The following is a 17589-nucleotide window of genomic DNA, read 5'->3' as shown; positions in this document are numbered from 1 at the left end:
CTAGAAACAGGTATGTTTATCCTAATGTTTATATGTTGTGATATAACCTGTGTGAAATATCAGGTTCATAAGGCATGGCAACAAGCTTGTCTATAGTGGCACCATACGGAGAACTGAATCTCACACTGTGGTCCATAGACCACTAGTTGGCTGTGAGTGTGTTGCAGGCCACCAGTGGCACCATGCTGAGAACTGATTCTCACATGGTGGTCCATAGACCATTAGTTGACTGTGTATGTGTGCTGGCCAGTGGCCACTAGTGGTACCACGCTGAGAACTGATTCTCCAACGGTGGTCTATAGACCACTGGTTGGCTGTAAGTGTGTTCTGCTCACCAGTGGCATCATGCTGAGAACTGATTCTCACATGGTGGTCCATAGACTACTGGTTGGCTGTCAGTGTGTGCTGGCCACTAGTGGCACCACGCTGAAAACTTGATTCTCTCACAGTGGTCCATAGACCACTGGTTAGCTGTGAGTGTGTGCTGGACACTATCAGCTTTTGTAGACTCTTTATTGACGGGGCAAAGGACAGAAGTATTTGCTATATCATCTGATGCAAGCAGGAGTCACTCTGCATAGTCATGGCTGATGTCATCAGTGAGGTTGAAGGGGAGTGTATTTCCTCAGCATATCACTTGTTGATAGCTGTTGTTCTCTTTAACCACTTGAGGACTGCAGTGTTAAACCCCCCTAAAGACCAGGCCATTTGTTAACAAAAAGGTCCTCGCACAACACAGCACACAAAAATCTTAAAAAAGCGCTGCATGCACCGCATTTGCATTTACCGCAAATTGCCGGAAATTGCAGCAGTGAGATCACTGCCATATATTTTACATTACACTAGCGTTTTAAAAGTACTAGCGATTGCCGGCGATTCAGCAATTAGTGATAAATGGCTTAGAAGCCTGCGCAGGTCTACTTTTTCAAGCACACACCCAACCCGCCCCCGCAGCCCTGCTACCCGGTGAATCTGGTACCCAGTCCCGTTAACCACACCCGGCCCGCAACCCGATTAAATCATAATGGGTATTCGAACCTGACCCACATGTCAGGTAACCTACGGGTACCCGACCTGATGCCCTGTGCGGGTCTAATTTTTCAAACCTGACCCGCAACCCGCTTTCTGGTGAATGTAGTACCCGCACCCGCAGACCCACTACCCGCACCCGACCCGTAACCCGATTAAAATCAAAGCAGTTACCCGAAACCAACCCACATTTCGGGTAACCCACGGGTACCTGACCCGATGCAGGCATCTAAAACGCCTGTTAATCGCCCCTGTGTGAATGGACCCTTAGGCCTGGGACCTGCTAGCAGTATGTTACTAAGCTGTTACTAAGCAGTTGTGATTTGAAAAGCTTTGCCAATGTAATGCTATGGGTTTTATCCCACTTGAGCAATGTGATTTTATAATAATCCCCATTAGCAAGAGCTTTTTCAAATCACTGCCGCTTAGAAAAGGCTGCTAGTTGGTTTGAGCCCTAAGACTTGGTTCCCACTGTGCCGGACAAAAAATTGATCCTGCAAAAACAGACCCATTTTCTTTTTAAACCGATCAGTATGTTACAATGAGATCAGTTTTTCATTCCATTTTCACGTTGCCACCTGCTCGGTACCTGTCATCGTCACATTCTCGTTCCACCGCTGCCAGGGTCCTATTCTTGGCAGTAATGGCGGTATACAGTGATGTGAAAAACGATTTGCCCCATTCCTTATTTCTTATTCTTTTGCATGTTTGTCACACTTAAATGTTTCTGCTCATCAAAAACCGTTAACTATTAGTCAAAGATAACATAATTGAACACAAAATGCAGTTTTAAATGATGTTTTTTATTATTTAGTGAGAAAAAAAACTTAAAACCTACATGGCCCTGTGTGAAAAAGAAATTGCCCCCTGAACCTAGTAACTGGTTGAGCCACCCTTAGCAGCAATAACTGCAATCAAGCGTTTGCGATAACTTGCAACGAGTCTTTTACAGCGCTCTGGAGGAATTTTGGCCCACTCATCAATGCAGAATTGTTGCAATTCAGCTTTATTTGAGGGTTTTCTAGCATGAACCGCCTTTTTAAGGTCATGCCACAACATCTCAATAGGATTCAGGTCAGGACTTTGACTAGGCCACTCCAAAGTCTTAATTTTGTTTTTCTTCAGCCATACAGAGGTGGATTTGCTGGTGTGTTTTGGGTCATTGTCCTGCTGCAGCACCCAAGATCGCTTCAGCTTGAGTTGACGAACAGATGGCCGGACAGTCTCCTTCAGGATTTTTTGGTAGACAGTAGAATTCATGGTTCCATCTATCACAGCAAGCCTTCCAGGTCCTGAAGCAGCAAAACAACCCCAGACCATCATACTACTACCACCATATTTTACTGTTGGTATGATGTTCTTTTGCTGAAATGCTGTATTACTTCTACGCCAGACGTAACGGGACACGCACCTTCCAAAAAGTTCACCTTTTGTCTCGTCGGTCCACAAGGTATTTTCCCCAAAGTCTTGGCAATCATTGAGATGTTTTTTAGCAAAATTGAGATGAGGCTTAATGTTCTTTTTGCTTAAAAGTGGTTTGCGCTTTGGATATCTGCCATGCAGGCCGTTTTTGCCCAGTCTCTTATGGTGGAGTCGTGAACACTGACCTTAATTGAGGCAAGTGAGGCCTGCAGTTCTTTAGATGTTATCCTGTGGTCTTTTGTGGCCTCTCGGATGAGTTTTCTCTGCGCTCTTGGGGTAATTTTGGTCGGCCGGCCACTCCTGGGAAGGTTCATCACTGTTCCATGTTTTTGCCATTTGTGGATAATGGCTCTCACTGTGGTTCGCTGGAGTCCCAAAGCTTTAGAAATGGCTTTATAACCTTTACCAGACTGATAGATCTCAATTACTTTTGTTCTCATTTGTTCCTGAATTTCTTTGGATCTTGGCATGATGTCTAGCTTTTGAGGTGCTTTTGGTCTACTTCTGTGTCAGATAGCTCCTATTTAAGTGATTTCTTGATTGAAACAGGTGTGGCAGTAATCAGGCCTAGGGGTGACTACAGAAATTGAACTCAGGTGTGATAAACCACAGTTAAGTTATCTTTTAACAAAGGGGCAATTTCTTTTTCACACAGGGCCATGTAGATTTGGAGTTTTTTTTCTCACTAAATAATAAAAACCATCATTTAAAACTGCATTTTGTGTTCAATTATGTTATCTTTGACTAATAGTTAACGGTTTTTGATGAGCAGAAACATTTAAGTGTGACAAACATGCAAAAGAATAAGAAATCAGGAAGGGGCAAATAGTTTTTCACATCACTCGATATATTCGAGAGACCCATTAGAAGCATCAGGCTGCCATTGGTTTGCAAAAGATTAGTGGGAATCCTCCCTGAATGCAAAGGAGGAATAATATCACTCAGTGAAACAATGAGAATCCTCTCTGGGCAGCCCAACGGTGGGAGTTGTTGGGTGGAGCACTGGTGTAGTTCTGCTGCTTGGCACTGGTTAGTCACCTATACATCTGTCCTCACCCTACTGCTCCTCCCCACATCTTGTTCCTGAACCATTCCTCCCTCTACAGACACTGGACAGAGATTAAATAGCAGATCACCCACTCCAACAACACCTAGTGCAAGTGACACGCCACACTGCATCCCATGAGGCCACTAGCCTGCCACATCTTACATACCGGTATTTACTCCACCTATATGTTATATCATCTTTTGGTCAAATTATGTGCAGTGGATAAGGGCATAGTCTGGAAAAAAGATACAACCTCTTTTGGGATTTCTTTGCTGTCAGTGTCCCCATGGGAAATCTAAATCAGAATTTACCAATCATGAATTGTGCTGTCTATAAGCCCAGAATTTATGCATAGTTTGTAATTAGAACTGCAATTAGAAGTAAATCTAGGGTACGTACAAACATACAATTTTTATTGGCCAATGGTTGACCAATTTTGCCACTCCTGTTGTGTAAGGGCCAACATATTTTGAATATTATGCACAAATTGTGCAGGTAAGCTCTCATACTACACATAGGTGGTAAAATTGGTCAACCAAAATTGGATGTGTGTACCCAGCCTAAATCCTGATAAACACAATTGTGATTAGCCAATAACAGGCCAATCTTATCACCTCCATATACAGTAGTATGAGGGTCAACAGATTCTGAATACTATGATCAGATTGTGTAGGTAAACTTTCTTACTAAATAAGTGGTTAAATTGATCTGTGATTGGCCAATCAACATTGAAGGCATATACCAAGCTTTAGTTTAGGCATTGTCCTCAGCAACCAATCAAATGTTGGCTATAGGTAAGATCTTCAGTTTATTTTGGCCTGTGTTGCATTCTGTGGGAATATTATGTAGCACCTGTTGACATCTGTCACCCTATGTTTGCATACTGATTACTGTTGCTAAATAAATCATACAAAATGTTTACTTTTCTTTAACAGCCAAGGAATATTGTAAAGTTCTCTTCCCATATGAAGCCGCCAATGAAGATGAATTGACAATCAGGGAAGGTGAAATTGTGATCGTTGTAAACAAGGTAATTTACTGAGAAACGTGCAAATTGGATATTCTTTCTGTCAGTTTCAATTTAGAAGACTGGAACGAATGTTTCCTCTTGATTTATACAGTCTGCTGTTTTATATGCTGGTATATGTATGACTGTAATAGAGCCCGCACATGCATATTTCACCAATCTACTAAATGGAAGAGAAGTCCTGAATGTGGCATCATATCCTTATAATCCAAGCATGAGGCCCTGTCATAGTGTATTTACACTAAGCATTGATAGGGCCTGACACATTAAGCTGCAGTATACATATCGCATGCTTAATAATAAACAGGCTAAACTCTCTAAATACATACAGTGGGCATTTCTATGTTTTCCTTCTGTCCTGTGCAAGTGGTGAGTTCAGGTCCACTTTAAAACAAAAACTCCGATACCATGTATTGGCTAAAGCTACTTACATACTTTGGATCCTCTCTGGAAAAATTGTTCGTAATTGTCTCGGTCACAAATCTAAAGTGCATACAGGTGCCCCGCAATGTTGTTGGCCTTCTCTGCTACAATCAGCCAGATCAGATTGCCTTACCTGATACCTCGTTTGTTCTGTGGGAAATTTAAGGGATTGTTTCTACTACACATGGATTCTGGTTGCTGAAAACTGACTCCAATGACTGCCTATGGGAAATCTGCATCAGAAGAATCGTGTTTAGTGGAAACAGGCCCATAGGCATTCATTGAAATCAGATTTTCTGCATCCAGAATCCGCGTGTAGTGGAAACAGGCCCTAAAGGAAGTTCCTATAGTGCAGTGCTGGTTACTCATCCTCTCCCTCCCCTCTCTATAGAACAGCACACGGCATCCATCTGCTAGAAGCTTTGCTAAACTTTGGTTTGTTTTCCAGACTTAAAGTACCCCTGAACCGGGGTAAAATCTATTAAATGAAGCCCATGGTGGGTAAGATTACCTTTGTAGAAGTGGGCTGCTGCTGCTCATTGTCCTCGGTGGTCCGTCCGTCCCCCCCCCGTTCCCAGGAGCTACCACACAACCCAGAAATTCCTATGAATGGTGCAGAGCTATTCAGAAGTATTCAGGCATGAGTTTTGAGCTGCGCCTGTGCAGTGAAAGAAAGCACTCGTGAACAAGCGCTCGTTTTCTCTGTGTGGTTTGGAACTTGCATCTGTGCAGTTCCAATTTACGTGCCATCGCTAGAGGGAGCTTCCTGGTTTTCATATTCAGCTGAAGGATCCATTGAATATGAAGACCATCGGGGACAGGGGGACCCAGAGGACAACGAGCAGTGGCACCATACTCATACAAAGGTAATCTAGTAATGCAGTCATTTCTTTTAGCACCGGTTCAGAAGTACTTAAATTGCCAGAAATTACCTTTTTTAATTGTCCAGACAAAGAGTAAAGGTCAGCGATGTATTGGCAGATCAATCAAGAGATAGATCTCTCTGATCAGAGAGAGATCTGTTGGCTGCACATGTTTTCCGCAGGCTGATTCCCAACCAATTTCAGCATGAAATCTTTTAGGAATTGGCCTTGTGACGCACATCCGCTGCCTCGCCGCCTCCATTGCTGTCCTCCCAAATGTTAATGTGCCTTTCGTGCATTGAAATAGTTTACCTCTCCACTGCCGCCGCTAATGCCCAGTTCTCCAGCTTTCACATTGGCGTCCTACGTGACGTCACACACTTTCCACGTGCTATATGCCTGGAAGTCTTGGGGTGCGCCAATGCGGAAGCATCTGGACATTAGCAGTGGGTGGTCGGACAGGTAAAGTTTTTAAATGCATGGGCACAGGGGGACCGGTAGGGGCTTCCGTCCCATATGTCGCTCATCCCAATTTCACACGCCGTTACCACCGCGCATTCGATCGACCACGCCAGAGGTTTCCCAGCATATATCCGATCACTACTTTGGACCAATTCAGATCAATGTGCATGTGGAAGGGCCCTAAGGATATCACATTTATATGTATTATTTCTTTACAAACATTGTTTAAATGCATCATTTAGAAGACAACCTCTAAGGAAAGATATGAAAAACAGGATATCATCAGTAAAAGCGGCAGTCTTATTTTCCTAGGATGCTGCTCATGTAGCTTTAATACTATGATTTAATTTAATCTAACCTTCTGAAGAAGCACCTTGAGGATAAGAACAAAAAATAGAAGGGAAAGAGGACAGCCCTGATGTTTCCATTACTGATGCAAAGTGGATCTGAAAGAATCCCATTAACTTTAATTTGGTCAGAAGTGGAAAAAAAAAGTTCTATTATCTTCTGAAGTAGCGGGGGTCAAATCAAGTTTATCTAGGTTTACTCTCATAAAATCCATTCCATAGAAAGCTTTCTCGGCATCAGTGGCTAAAATCGTTTTCAAAGCCACAACAGTTCTGCCTAGTACACACCATACAATTTTCTGTTATTTTCTGTTAGATTTTCTGTAGAGAATGGTCATTACCTCTGATGCATTGTCTTCTGGTTATCTCCTAAGTAGAACAGTGCCTAATTGCTAGGCAGATAGATGGTTAGATAAATAATTTCCAACTTGTTGAAAATTATCTATCTGTCAGGTAAATCTAACAAAATATTGTATGGTGTGTACCTAGCAGTCCGTTTACATACATAAATCAAGCACTAGCTTAGAAACTAAAGCTGGCCATATAATCTTGTCAATTTTTCCCATAGACATCCAGCCAATTCAGTAATTTGACCAAATCTGCTAGAAATCAATGCGCCAACATGATCAACCGATTGGTTTTCAGAAGAAAAAAATCAAATTGGTCGATCATACCAGATGGAAGATTTTAATTGGTGGCAGGTCAGGAGCCGAGGCAGATCAATGGCCCATAGCAATGCATTGCATTGAAGAATGCAGTGCTGCATTTAGACCCTATAGTTCTCCTATTCTCCCCTCCTGCTGCACACTGCTCTGCCATGGGATGTGCCGGTGACTCTCCTTCCACCTCCATAGCAACAGAATGCAGAATCTTGACAGTGCATTCTCGTCCTGAGGAAGAGTCCATTGTGTCTTTCAGGCTCCCTGCTTGTTAGTGCCTGATTGTTGCTGCCCCACAAACATGATAATATTAATAGTATGATTTATATTATTATGAAGAATCATTGGGGCATATTCACTAATCAGCGTTAAAATGGGGTCAAACTCTGACATTCAATAAAAATGTGTTTTTCTACTTTTTATTACCCATACAGTTATCGTAATTTGCTTTTGTGCACACATAATATTGTCTGTTTATAAATTACAAATTCCCAAAGTACAGTTTATATGCTCTGAAATCCGCTATTGCATTTTATTGCATAGCTGCTGTATTTATATATTAAAATCTAAGTAGTGATCTAGAGCAGCTATTTCTGCTTCTCAGCTCAATTTTGGCAGTTTGCTAATCTTTGCTAAATGCATCTCACTAAGGAATTTAAACAAAAGATAATGTTATCACCTCTTCCGATGTGGCTTTCCACTGAAGCAAGGACCTTTCCACTGAAGAACAAAGTGCTGTGTTTAACTGTTTGAAAGCTCTTCTTCTACAATATCTTTTTTGTGGTAGTAGATATAATGCTGTAAATAATCTTTTAGAACAAATTGGTCTGTGCAGGTAGTGTAGGATGTGTTACCATAGCTGGACAAGCAGTACTAAGGTAACGTTGGATGTGCTAATTGCGCAATGTGCACTGCATAATTTGCGGAAGTAACTGTAAACTTACTGAAGTTGATTTCAGAATTAAATATTTTTCTCTAGGATATACGCTGTAATACTGAAATATTGTTTTCACCCATTTTCAACTTTTCTGTTTGCCATATACTGATCAGAACCAAAAATCAGAAACAAGCTGTCTACATGTGGGGTTGATGTGGCTGTGTAAAATTTAAAGCTATAGGCTTGCTATACACCAGCGGTTCTGGATGCTAGCCTGGCATATGCAGTAGTGGTGCATTGTGGGTAACCACAAATGTTCACTTTAACCACTTGCCGACCGCCCACTACCTATAGGCGTCGGCAAAGTGGCACCCCCAGGACCACGTAACGCCGATGGGCGGCAGTACCTGGGGGACTGAACAGCCGGGGATCGCGCGCATAGATGCACGCGCATCCACCGGCATTAGGCTCCGCCCACCCGCGACATCAACCCGCCGGCTATTTAGAAGCGCCAGCGGGTTGTTAACCCCCGATCTGCCGCATAGTAAGTGTATAATACACATTGTAATGTATACAAAGTGTATTATACACGCTGCCTCCTGCCTTGGTGGTCCCAGTGATCGAGGGACCACCAGGGCAGGAGGCAGCCCCCCTAGGAAACACACGTACACACACACACTGATCCTGCCCCCTGATCGCCCACAGCACCCCTCAGACCCCCCCCCCCGATCACCCCCTCAGACCACTGTTTGCACCCAATCACCCCCCCCCCTAATCACCCATCAATCACCCCGTCACTATCTGTCAACGCTATATTTTAGATTAGGTCCTAAACTGCCCCCTGGGGGCTCCTGATCACCCCCCCCCCCCGCACCCTCAGATCCTTCCCAGACCCCCCCCCCCTGTGTACTGTATACATCTATTCTCCCTTGTAATCACCCACTGATCACCTGTCAATCACCCATCAATCACCCCCTGTCACTGCCACCCATCAGATCAGATCCTAATCTGCCCCTTGCGGGAACCTGATCACCCGCCCACACTCTCAGATCGACCACAGACCTGCCCTCAGATCACCTCCCAAGTGCATTGTTTACATCTGTTCTCCCCTCTAATCACCCACTGATCACCCATCAATCACCCCCTGTCACTACTACCCATCAGATCAGACCCTCATCTGCCCCTTGCGGGCACCCAATTACCCGCCCACACCCTCAGATCGACCTCAGACCCCCCCCCCTGATCACCTTGCCAGCGCATTGCTTGCATCTATTCTTCCCTCTAATCACACCCTGATCACCTATCAATCACCCCGTCACCCCCTATCACCACCTGTCACTGCTACCCATCAGATCAGACCCTCATCTGCCCCTTGTGGGCACCCAATCATCCGCCCACACCCTCAGATCGCCCTCAGACCCCCCCCCCCCCCCCCCCCCTGATCACATCGCCAGTGCATTGCTTGCGTTTATTCTCCCCTCTAATAACACCCTGATCACCTATCAATCACCCTGTCACCCCCTGTCTCCACCTGTCACTGCTACCCATCAGATCAGACCCTAATCTGCCCCTTGCGTGTACCCAAACACCCGCCCACACCCTCAGATCGCCCTCAGACCCCCCCCCCTGATCACCTCCCCAGTGCATTATTTACATCTGTTCTCCCCTCTAATCACCCACTGATCACCCATCAATCACCCCCTGTCACTGCTACCCATCTGATCAGATGCTAATCTGCCCCTTGCAGGCACCCACTTACCTGCCCACACCCTCAGATCACCCTCAGACCCCCCTGATCACCTCGTCAGTGCATTGCTTGCATCTATTCTCCCCTCTAATTACACCCTGATCACCTATCAATCACCCCCTCTCACCACCTGTCACTGCTACCCATCAGATCAGACCCTATTCTGCCCCTTGCGGGCACCCAAACACCTGCCCACACCCTCAGATCACCCTTAGTCCCCCCTGATAACCTCCCCAGTGCATTATTTACATCTGTTCTCCCCTCTAATCACCCACTGATCACCCATCAATCACCCCCTCTCACCACCTGTCACTGCTACCCATCAGATCAGACCCTAATCTGCCCCTTGCAGGTACCCAATTACCCGCCCACAACCTCAGATCGCCCCCAGACCCCCCTTGATCACCTCCCCAGTGCATTGCTTGCATCTATTCCCCCCTCTAATCACACCCTGAGACACACATCAATCACCTCCTGTCACCACCTGTCACCCCCTAGCACACCTACCCATCAGATCAGGCCCTAATTTGCCCTGTGTGGGCTCCTGATCACTCGGCCAAACCCTCAGATCCCCCTCAAACCCCCTTCCGATCTCTTCCCCAGTGCATTGATTGCATCTATTCTCCCCTCTAATCACCCCACTGAGACACCCATCAATCTCCTCCTGTCACCACCTGTCACCCCCTAGCACTCCTATCCATCAGATCAGGCCCTAATCTGCCCCCTGCAGGCTTCTGATCACCCGGCTAAACCCTCACCCGTCCCACCGCAGTGACAGAATTATTTTTTTTCTGATCACTGCTGGTCTTTACGACTTAATTGTGGCTGAGACCAACCGTTATGCCACACAATACGCAACCGCCAATCCAAGAGGCTACCATGCCCAGCCTTTTCGGTGGAAACCACTCCAAGTTTCCGAACGCAACATTTTTTGGGGCCTTCTCCTTAACATGGGTCTAGTCAAAAATAAAATCTTCTATGAACTCACCATACTCCTAACAGAATACCTTGGGGTGTCGTCTTTCTAAAATGGGGTCACTTGTGGGGTTCCTAAACTGCCCTGGAATTTTAGGGGCCCTAAACCATGAGGAGTAGTCTGGAAATCAAATACCTCAAAATGACCTGTAAAATCCTTAAGGTACTCATAGGACTTTGGGCCCCTTAGCGCACCTAGGCTGCAAAAAAGTGTCACACACATGTGGTATCGCCGTACTCAGGAGAAGTAGTTTAATGTGTTTTGGGGTTAAAAAAATCATTTTTTTGACAAAATTCATGTCTTTTTTGATGAATATAATAAAAACTAAAAATCACAGCAGCAATCAAATAGCACCAAAAGAAAGCTGTATTAGTGACAAGAGAAGGAGGTAAAATTAATTTAGGTGGTAGGTTGTATGACCGAGCAATAAACTATTAAACCTGTAGTGGTCTGAATGGAATAAAAGTGTCTGGTCCTTAAAGGGAAGGTCCAAGCAAAATAGAAAAATGAGTTTAACTTACCTGGGGCTTCTACCAGCCCCATGCAGCCATCCTCTGCCCTCGTAGTCACTCACTGCTGCTCCAGTCCCCCGCTGGCAGCATGCCGACATCAGAGGTCGGCGGGCCGCATTGCGTAAATTTTTACGCATTCCCGCTAGTGCAGGAACTTTAACACATACATTTTTACGCGTTACTGATTTAATGCGTAAAAATGTACGCATTGAACCACTAACGCGTAAAAATGTATGTGTTAATGTTCCTGCACTAGCAGGAATGCGTAAAAATGTACGCAATGCGGCCCGCCGACCTCCGAGGTCGGCATGCTGCCAGCGGGGGACTGGAGCAGCAGTGAGTGACTACGAGGGCACAGGATGGCTGCATGGGGCTGGTAGAAGCCCCAGGTAAGTAAAACTCATTTTTTTATTTTGCTTGGACCTTTCCTTTAAAGAGACTCTGTAACATGAAAAACATCCCCTGGGGGGTACTCACCTCGGGTGGGGGAAGCCTCGGGATCCTAATGAGGCTTCCCACGCTGTCCTCTGTCCCACGGGGGTCTCGCCGCAGCCCTCCGAACAGCCGGCGACTGTGCCGACTGTCAGTTCAATATTTACCTTTGCTGGCTCCAGCGGGGGCGCTGTGGCGACTTTCGGCACGGAAATAGACGGAAATCCCCGATCTCCGTCGGGTCCGCTCTGCTGCGCAGGCGCCGGAAACTTGCGCCTGCGCAGTAGAGCAGACCCGACGGCGATCGGCTATTTCCGCCTACTTCGGCGCCGACAGCCATCAGAGCGCCTGCGCAGGAGCCAGGAAGGTAAATATTGCGTCACCGCTGTACGGAGGGCTACAGCGAGACCCCCGAGGGACGCAGGACGGCGTGGGAAGCCTCATTAGGATCCTGAGGCTTCGCCCACCCGAGGTGAGTACCCCCCAGGGGCCGTTTTGTCGTTACAGTTCCTCTTTAAGGGGTTTTAAGACTTTAAGACTGCCGTTTTGTCGTTACAGTTCCTCTTTAAGGGGTTTTAAGACTGCAGTCCTTAAGTGGTTAAGCTGAATTATTGCAAGTTTCCTTCTGTTTTAAGAAAATAAATCACACCAACTTTTCTGAGATACAAGAAAACTACCAAACTACCAAGAAAAAATGCAAGAAAAAGATGAAGCTGTAAAAGACTGTGCATCTTGCTGCGGGAGCAGAGCGGGAATGTGTGCTTCATCCACACAGTGACAAATGTAGGCAGCTTTTGGCAGGAACACTGACAGTCATCACATTCTGTGTCTGTTCAATATATCCTGTGTTCTCTGCTAACAAATCATCTGTGCTAGAATATTTCATTTTCTTCTATTACAAACAATATGCTGTAACAGTGTAAGATATGAACTAATCAAAAACACACTGGCCAAAGCCAGCTGACCATGGATCTGCCCTGTGAATTGTCCCTAGATGGATACAGAAAATGATGCTGAGTTGCGATGCAGCACTTGAGGGAATGCACGCTTCAGCCTGTCTCGCATGTACAATGTCTCAGTAGTTGTAGATGGAATGATTATTTAGCTCCATTGTGTTAGTTGGACTGACAATGAAGCTCACCTAGCAAGAACAGGAAAATGTGCACCCGTGTCATGCAGGTGTACCCGGGCTGGACTATGCTTTTCTCCCACCTAGGCTATATCGTGTCACCCCTCCTTCTCACTTATTCCATGGTTATTTCCATACCCTGATTTCAATAGCAATCACTGGTACTTACATATTAGCTCCTCAACCACAGATTCGGCATGAACAGCTGATTGGGCCGACTCCCCTCTCCACTGACTAACACTAACTTTTTGCATACAACATTTACTAAACCCTCCCGTGCTAGCGACATGCTGCATGTCGCTAGCACGGCGGTTTGATTTATGGGGGACAGCAGAGCGCAGGGGGGCCTGGGGGGGGGGGGGGGGCAGTATAGTAACAGAGGCTGGTCATTGCATGCAGAACCAGCCTCTGTGTCCTGATGGCATTCTTAAAACCCACCTAGTGTTCTCTTTAAAGCAGGGGTCTCAAACTCAATTTACCTGGGAGGTAAAGTCAGGATGAGGCTGGGCCGCATAAGGAATTTCACAATCGCGGCGCATCGCCGCCTCTGCCCGCCCCTCACTCTTCCTTCACAGAGAGGGGCGGGGAGAGGCGGCGATCTGTGCGGCGATTGACGTCAGGAGGGGCAGAGCTGAAGCTGAAAGCTCTGCCCCTTCCAGGAAATGCCGGCGGATTGCCCCCCGGGCGATTTGGGGGCTCTGCAGCCCTCGTTTAGCGGCGGGGATGCGGCGGATTACTTGGGAGCACTGAAGCGAACTATAAGGAAGCTTTTGCCGACGAGGGCCACAAAATATTGTATTGAGGGCCGCGAGTTTGAGACCCCTGCTTTAAAGAGAATCTGTACTGTCCGATTTGTACAATAAAAAAAAATATGAATCGAGTCACTGTGATCTCCTGGATCCCTCTTTTCCGTCTCCGCTGCTCCCCGACACAATCCTGGCTTTTAATCGCCAGTTTTAGGCAGTTTTCACCAACAAAAAACATGGCCGCTAACCAGGAAGTGATGTTTGTGTATGTATATACAGTACAGACCAAAAGTTAGGACACACCTTCTTTATAAAGAGTTTTCTTTATATTCATGACTATGAACATTGTAGATTCATACTGAAGGCATCCAAACTATGAATTAACACATGTGGAAGTATAATACACAGGCCCGTTTCTAGGGCCGTGCGGGGCGTGCCGCTGCCCGGGGCGCTGTTGGGAGGGGGGCGCTATAATGGAGGGGGGAGCCGCGGGGAGGGCATCCCGACCTCTCCCTCCCTCGCCTCTCCCGGGCGCCCTCCGTGCTCCCCCCTCAGATGCAGAGTCTGTGAGCAGGCAGGAAGCGCTGTTTACAACTCACCTGCCTGGCTCCAAGCGCTGCTCTCTCGCCGCCGGTCTCCTCTCTCTGTATACATACTGATACATGTGTATCAGTATGTATACAGAGAGGAAAAGACCGGCGGCGAGAGAGCAGCGCTTGAAGCCAGGCAGGTGAGTTGTAAACAGCGCTTCCTGCCTGCTCAAGGACTCTGCATCTGAGGGGGGAGCATGGAGGGCGCCCGGGAGAGGAGAGGGAGGGAGAGGTCGGGCTGCCCTCCCCGCGGCTCCGGCTCCCCCTCCATTATAGGGGACAGCTACCTATCTAAACTATCCTGGGGGCACCTATCTAATCTAACCTATGCTGTGGGGCAGCTACCTAATCTAACCTACGCTGGGGGGCAGCTACCTATCTAACCTACGATGGGGGGCATCTACCTATCTAACCTATACTGGGGGGCACCTACCTAATCTAACCTACGCTGGGGGGCAGCTACCTAATCTAACCTACTCTGGGGGGCAGCTACCTATCTAACCTATCCTGGGGGCAGCTACCTAATCTAACCTACGCTGGGGGGCAGCTACCTAATCTAACCTACGCTGGGGGGCAGCTACCTATCTAACCTATGCTGGGGGGCACCTACCTATCTAACCTATACTGGGGGACACCTACCTAATCTAACCTACACTGGGGGGCAGCTACCTATCTAACCTACACTGGGGGGCAGCTACCTAATCTAACCTACGCTGGGGGGCAGCTACCTATCTAACCTACACTGGGGGGCAGCTACCTAATCTAACCTACACTGGGGGGCAGCTACCTAATCTAACCTACACTGTGGGGCAGCTACCTATCTAACCTACACTGGGGGGCAGCTACCTAATCTAACCTATACTGGGGGACAGCTACCTATTTAACCTATACTGGGGGGCACCTACCTAACCTATACTGGGGGGCACCTACCTAACCTATACTGGGGGGCAGCTACCTAATCTAACCTATACTGGGGGGCACCTACCTATCTAACCTATACTGGGGGGGGGCAGCTACCTAATCTAACCTATACTGGGGGGCACCTGTCTAATCTAGCCTATACTAGGCGGCAGCTACCTAATCTAACCTATACTGGGGGGCACCTACCTATCTAACCTATACTAAGGGGCACCTACCTATCTAACCTATCCTGGGGGGGCAGCTACCTATCTAACCTATACTGGGGGGGCAGCTACCTATTTAACCTATACTGGGGGCACTTATCTAACCTGTATTGGGGGCACCTACCTAGCTAGCCTATACAGGTGGCAACTATACTGGCTACCTATATTGCAGGCACCTACCTAAATAACCTATACTGAGGGCACCTACCTATCTAACCTATGCTGGGGGCAACTATTCTGGATACCTATATTAGAGGCACCCACCTAGCTAACCTGTACTGGAGCACCTACCTATCTAACTTATACCGGGGGAGCCTGCCTATCTAACCTATACTGGGGGCAACTATACTGGCTACCTATACTGGAGGCATCTACCTGGCTAACCTATAGCAGGGGCAACTATACTGGCTCACCTATGCCTGGCTACCTATACTGGGGTACCTATTCTTGGCTACCTATACTGGGGGTACCTATACTTAGTTCAACTAGACCTGGCTAACCTATACTGCGGGCACCCATACTTTGCTGGGGGGGGGAGCAATTTTTACACCCTCGCCCTGGGTGCATTTTAGACTAGAAACTGCACTGATAATACATAACCAAAAAGTGTGAACCAACTGAAAATGTAATATTCTATGTTCTTCAAAGTAGCCACCTTTTGCTTTGGTTACTGCTTTGCACACTCTTGGCATTCTCTTGATGAGCTTCAAGAGGTAGTCACCTGAAATGGTTTTCACTTCACAGGTGTGCTCTGTCAGGTTTAATAAGTGGGATTTCTTTCCTTATAAATAGGGTTGGGACAATGTTCATAATCCTGAAAATAAAGAAAATTCTTTGAATGAGAAGGTGTGTCCAAACTTTTGGTCTGTACTGTATATATACAGTGGGTTGCAAAAGTATTCGGCCCCCTTGAAGTTTTCCACATTTTGATACATTACTGCCACAAACATGCATTAATTTTATTGGAATTCCACGTGAAAGACAAATACAAAGTGGTGTACATGTGAGAAGTGGATCGAAAATCATACATCATTCCAAACATTTTTTACAAATAAATAACTGCAAAGTGGGGTGTGCGTAATTATTCGGCACCCTGAGTCAATACTTTGTAGAACCACCTTTTGCTGCAATTACAGCTGCCAGTCTTTTAGGGTATGTCTCTACCAGCTTTGCACATCTACAGACTGAAATCCTTGCCCATTCTTCTTTGCAAAACAGCTCCAGCTCAGTCAGATTAGATGGACAGCGTTTGTGAACAGCAGTTTTCAGATCCTGCCACAGATTCTCGATTGGATTTAGATCTGGACTTTGACTGGGCCATTCTAACACATGGATATGTTTTGTTTTCAACCATTCCATTGTTGCCCTGGCTTTATGTTTAGGGTCATTGTCCTGCTGGAAAGTGAACCTCCACCCCAGTCTCAAGTCTTTTGCAGTCTCCAAGAGGTTTTCTTCCAAGTTTGCCCTGTATTTGGCTCCATCCATCTTTTCATCAACTCTGACCAGCTTCCCTGTCCCTGCTGAAGACATGCACCCCCCGAGCATGATGCTGTAACCACCATATTTGACAGTGGGGATGGTGTGTTCAGAGTGATGTGCAGTGTTAGTTTTCTGCCACACATAGCGTTTTGCATTTTGGCCAAACAGTTCCATTTTGGTGTCATCTGACCAGAGCACCTTCTTCCACATGGTTGCTGTGTCCCCCACATGGCTTGTGGCAAACTGCAAACGGGACTTCTTATGCTTTCTGTTAACAATGCCTTTCTTCCTGCCACTCTTCCATAAAGGCCAACTTTGTACAGTGCATGACTAATAGTTGTCCTATGGACAGAGTCTCCCACCTGAGCTGTAGATCTCTGCAGCCCGTCCAGAGTCACCATGGGCCTCTTGACTGCATTTCTGATCTGCGCTCTCCTTGTTCGGCCTGTGAGTTTAGGTGGATGGCCTTGTCTTGGTAGGTTTACAGTTGTGCCATACTCCTTCCATTTCTGAATGATCGCTTGAACAGTGCTCCGTGGGATGTTCAAGGCTTTGGAAATCTTTTTGTAGCCCAAGCCTGCTTTAAATTTCTCAATAACTTGATCCCTGACCTGTCTTGTGTGTTCTTTGGACTTCACGGTGTTGTTGCTCCCAATATTCTCTTAGACAACCTCTGAGGCCGTCACAGAGCAGCTGT

General features: G+C 46.5%; 1 protein-coding gene across 4 annotated transcripts in view; it reads left to right on the top strand.

The window, feature by feature from the left end:
- The window catches only part of LOC137546931 (SH3 domain-containing kinase-binding protein 1-like), a 194962-nt gene that overhangs the window by 99726 nt on the left and 77647 nt on the right, over positions 1–17589 (top strand). For all 4 annotated transcript variants that reach the window (XM_068269987.1, XM_068269990.1, XM_068269988.1 and 1 more), the window contains one exon: positions 4435–4529. In XM_068269987.1, coding sequence (XP_068126088.1) covers positions 4435–4529 — 95 coding nt within the window. The remainder of the gene's footprint in view (positions 1–4434; positions 4530–17589) is intronic.

This window comes from Hyperolius riggenbachi, chromosome 2 (assembly GCF_040937935.1).
Source record: "Hyperolius riggenbachi isolate aHypRig1 chromosome 2, aHypRig1.pri, whole genome shotgun sequence".
NCBI lineage: Eukaryota > Metazoa > Chordata > Amphibia > Anura > Hyperoliidae > Hyperolius > Hyperolius riggenbachi.
The sequence above is the reverse complement of the archived record's forward strand: the minus strand, read 5'-3'. Positions and strand labels throughout refer to the sequence as shown.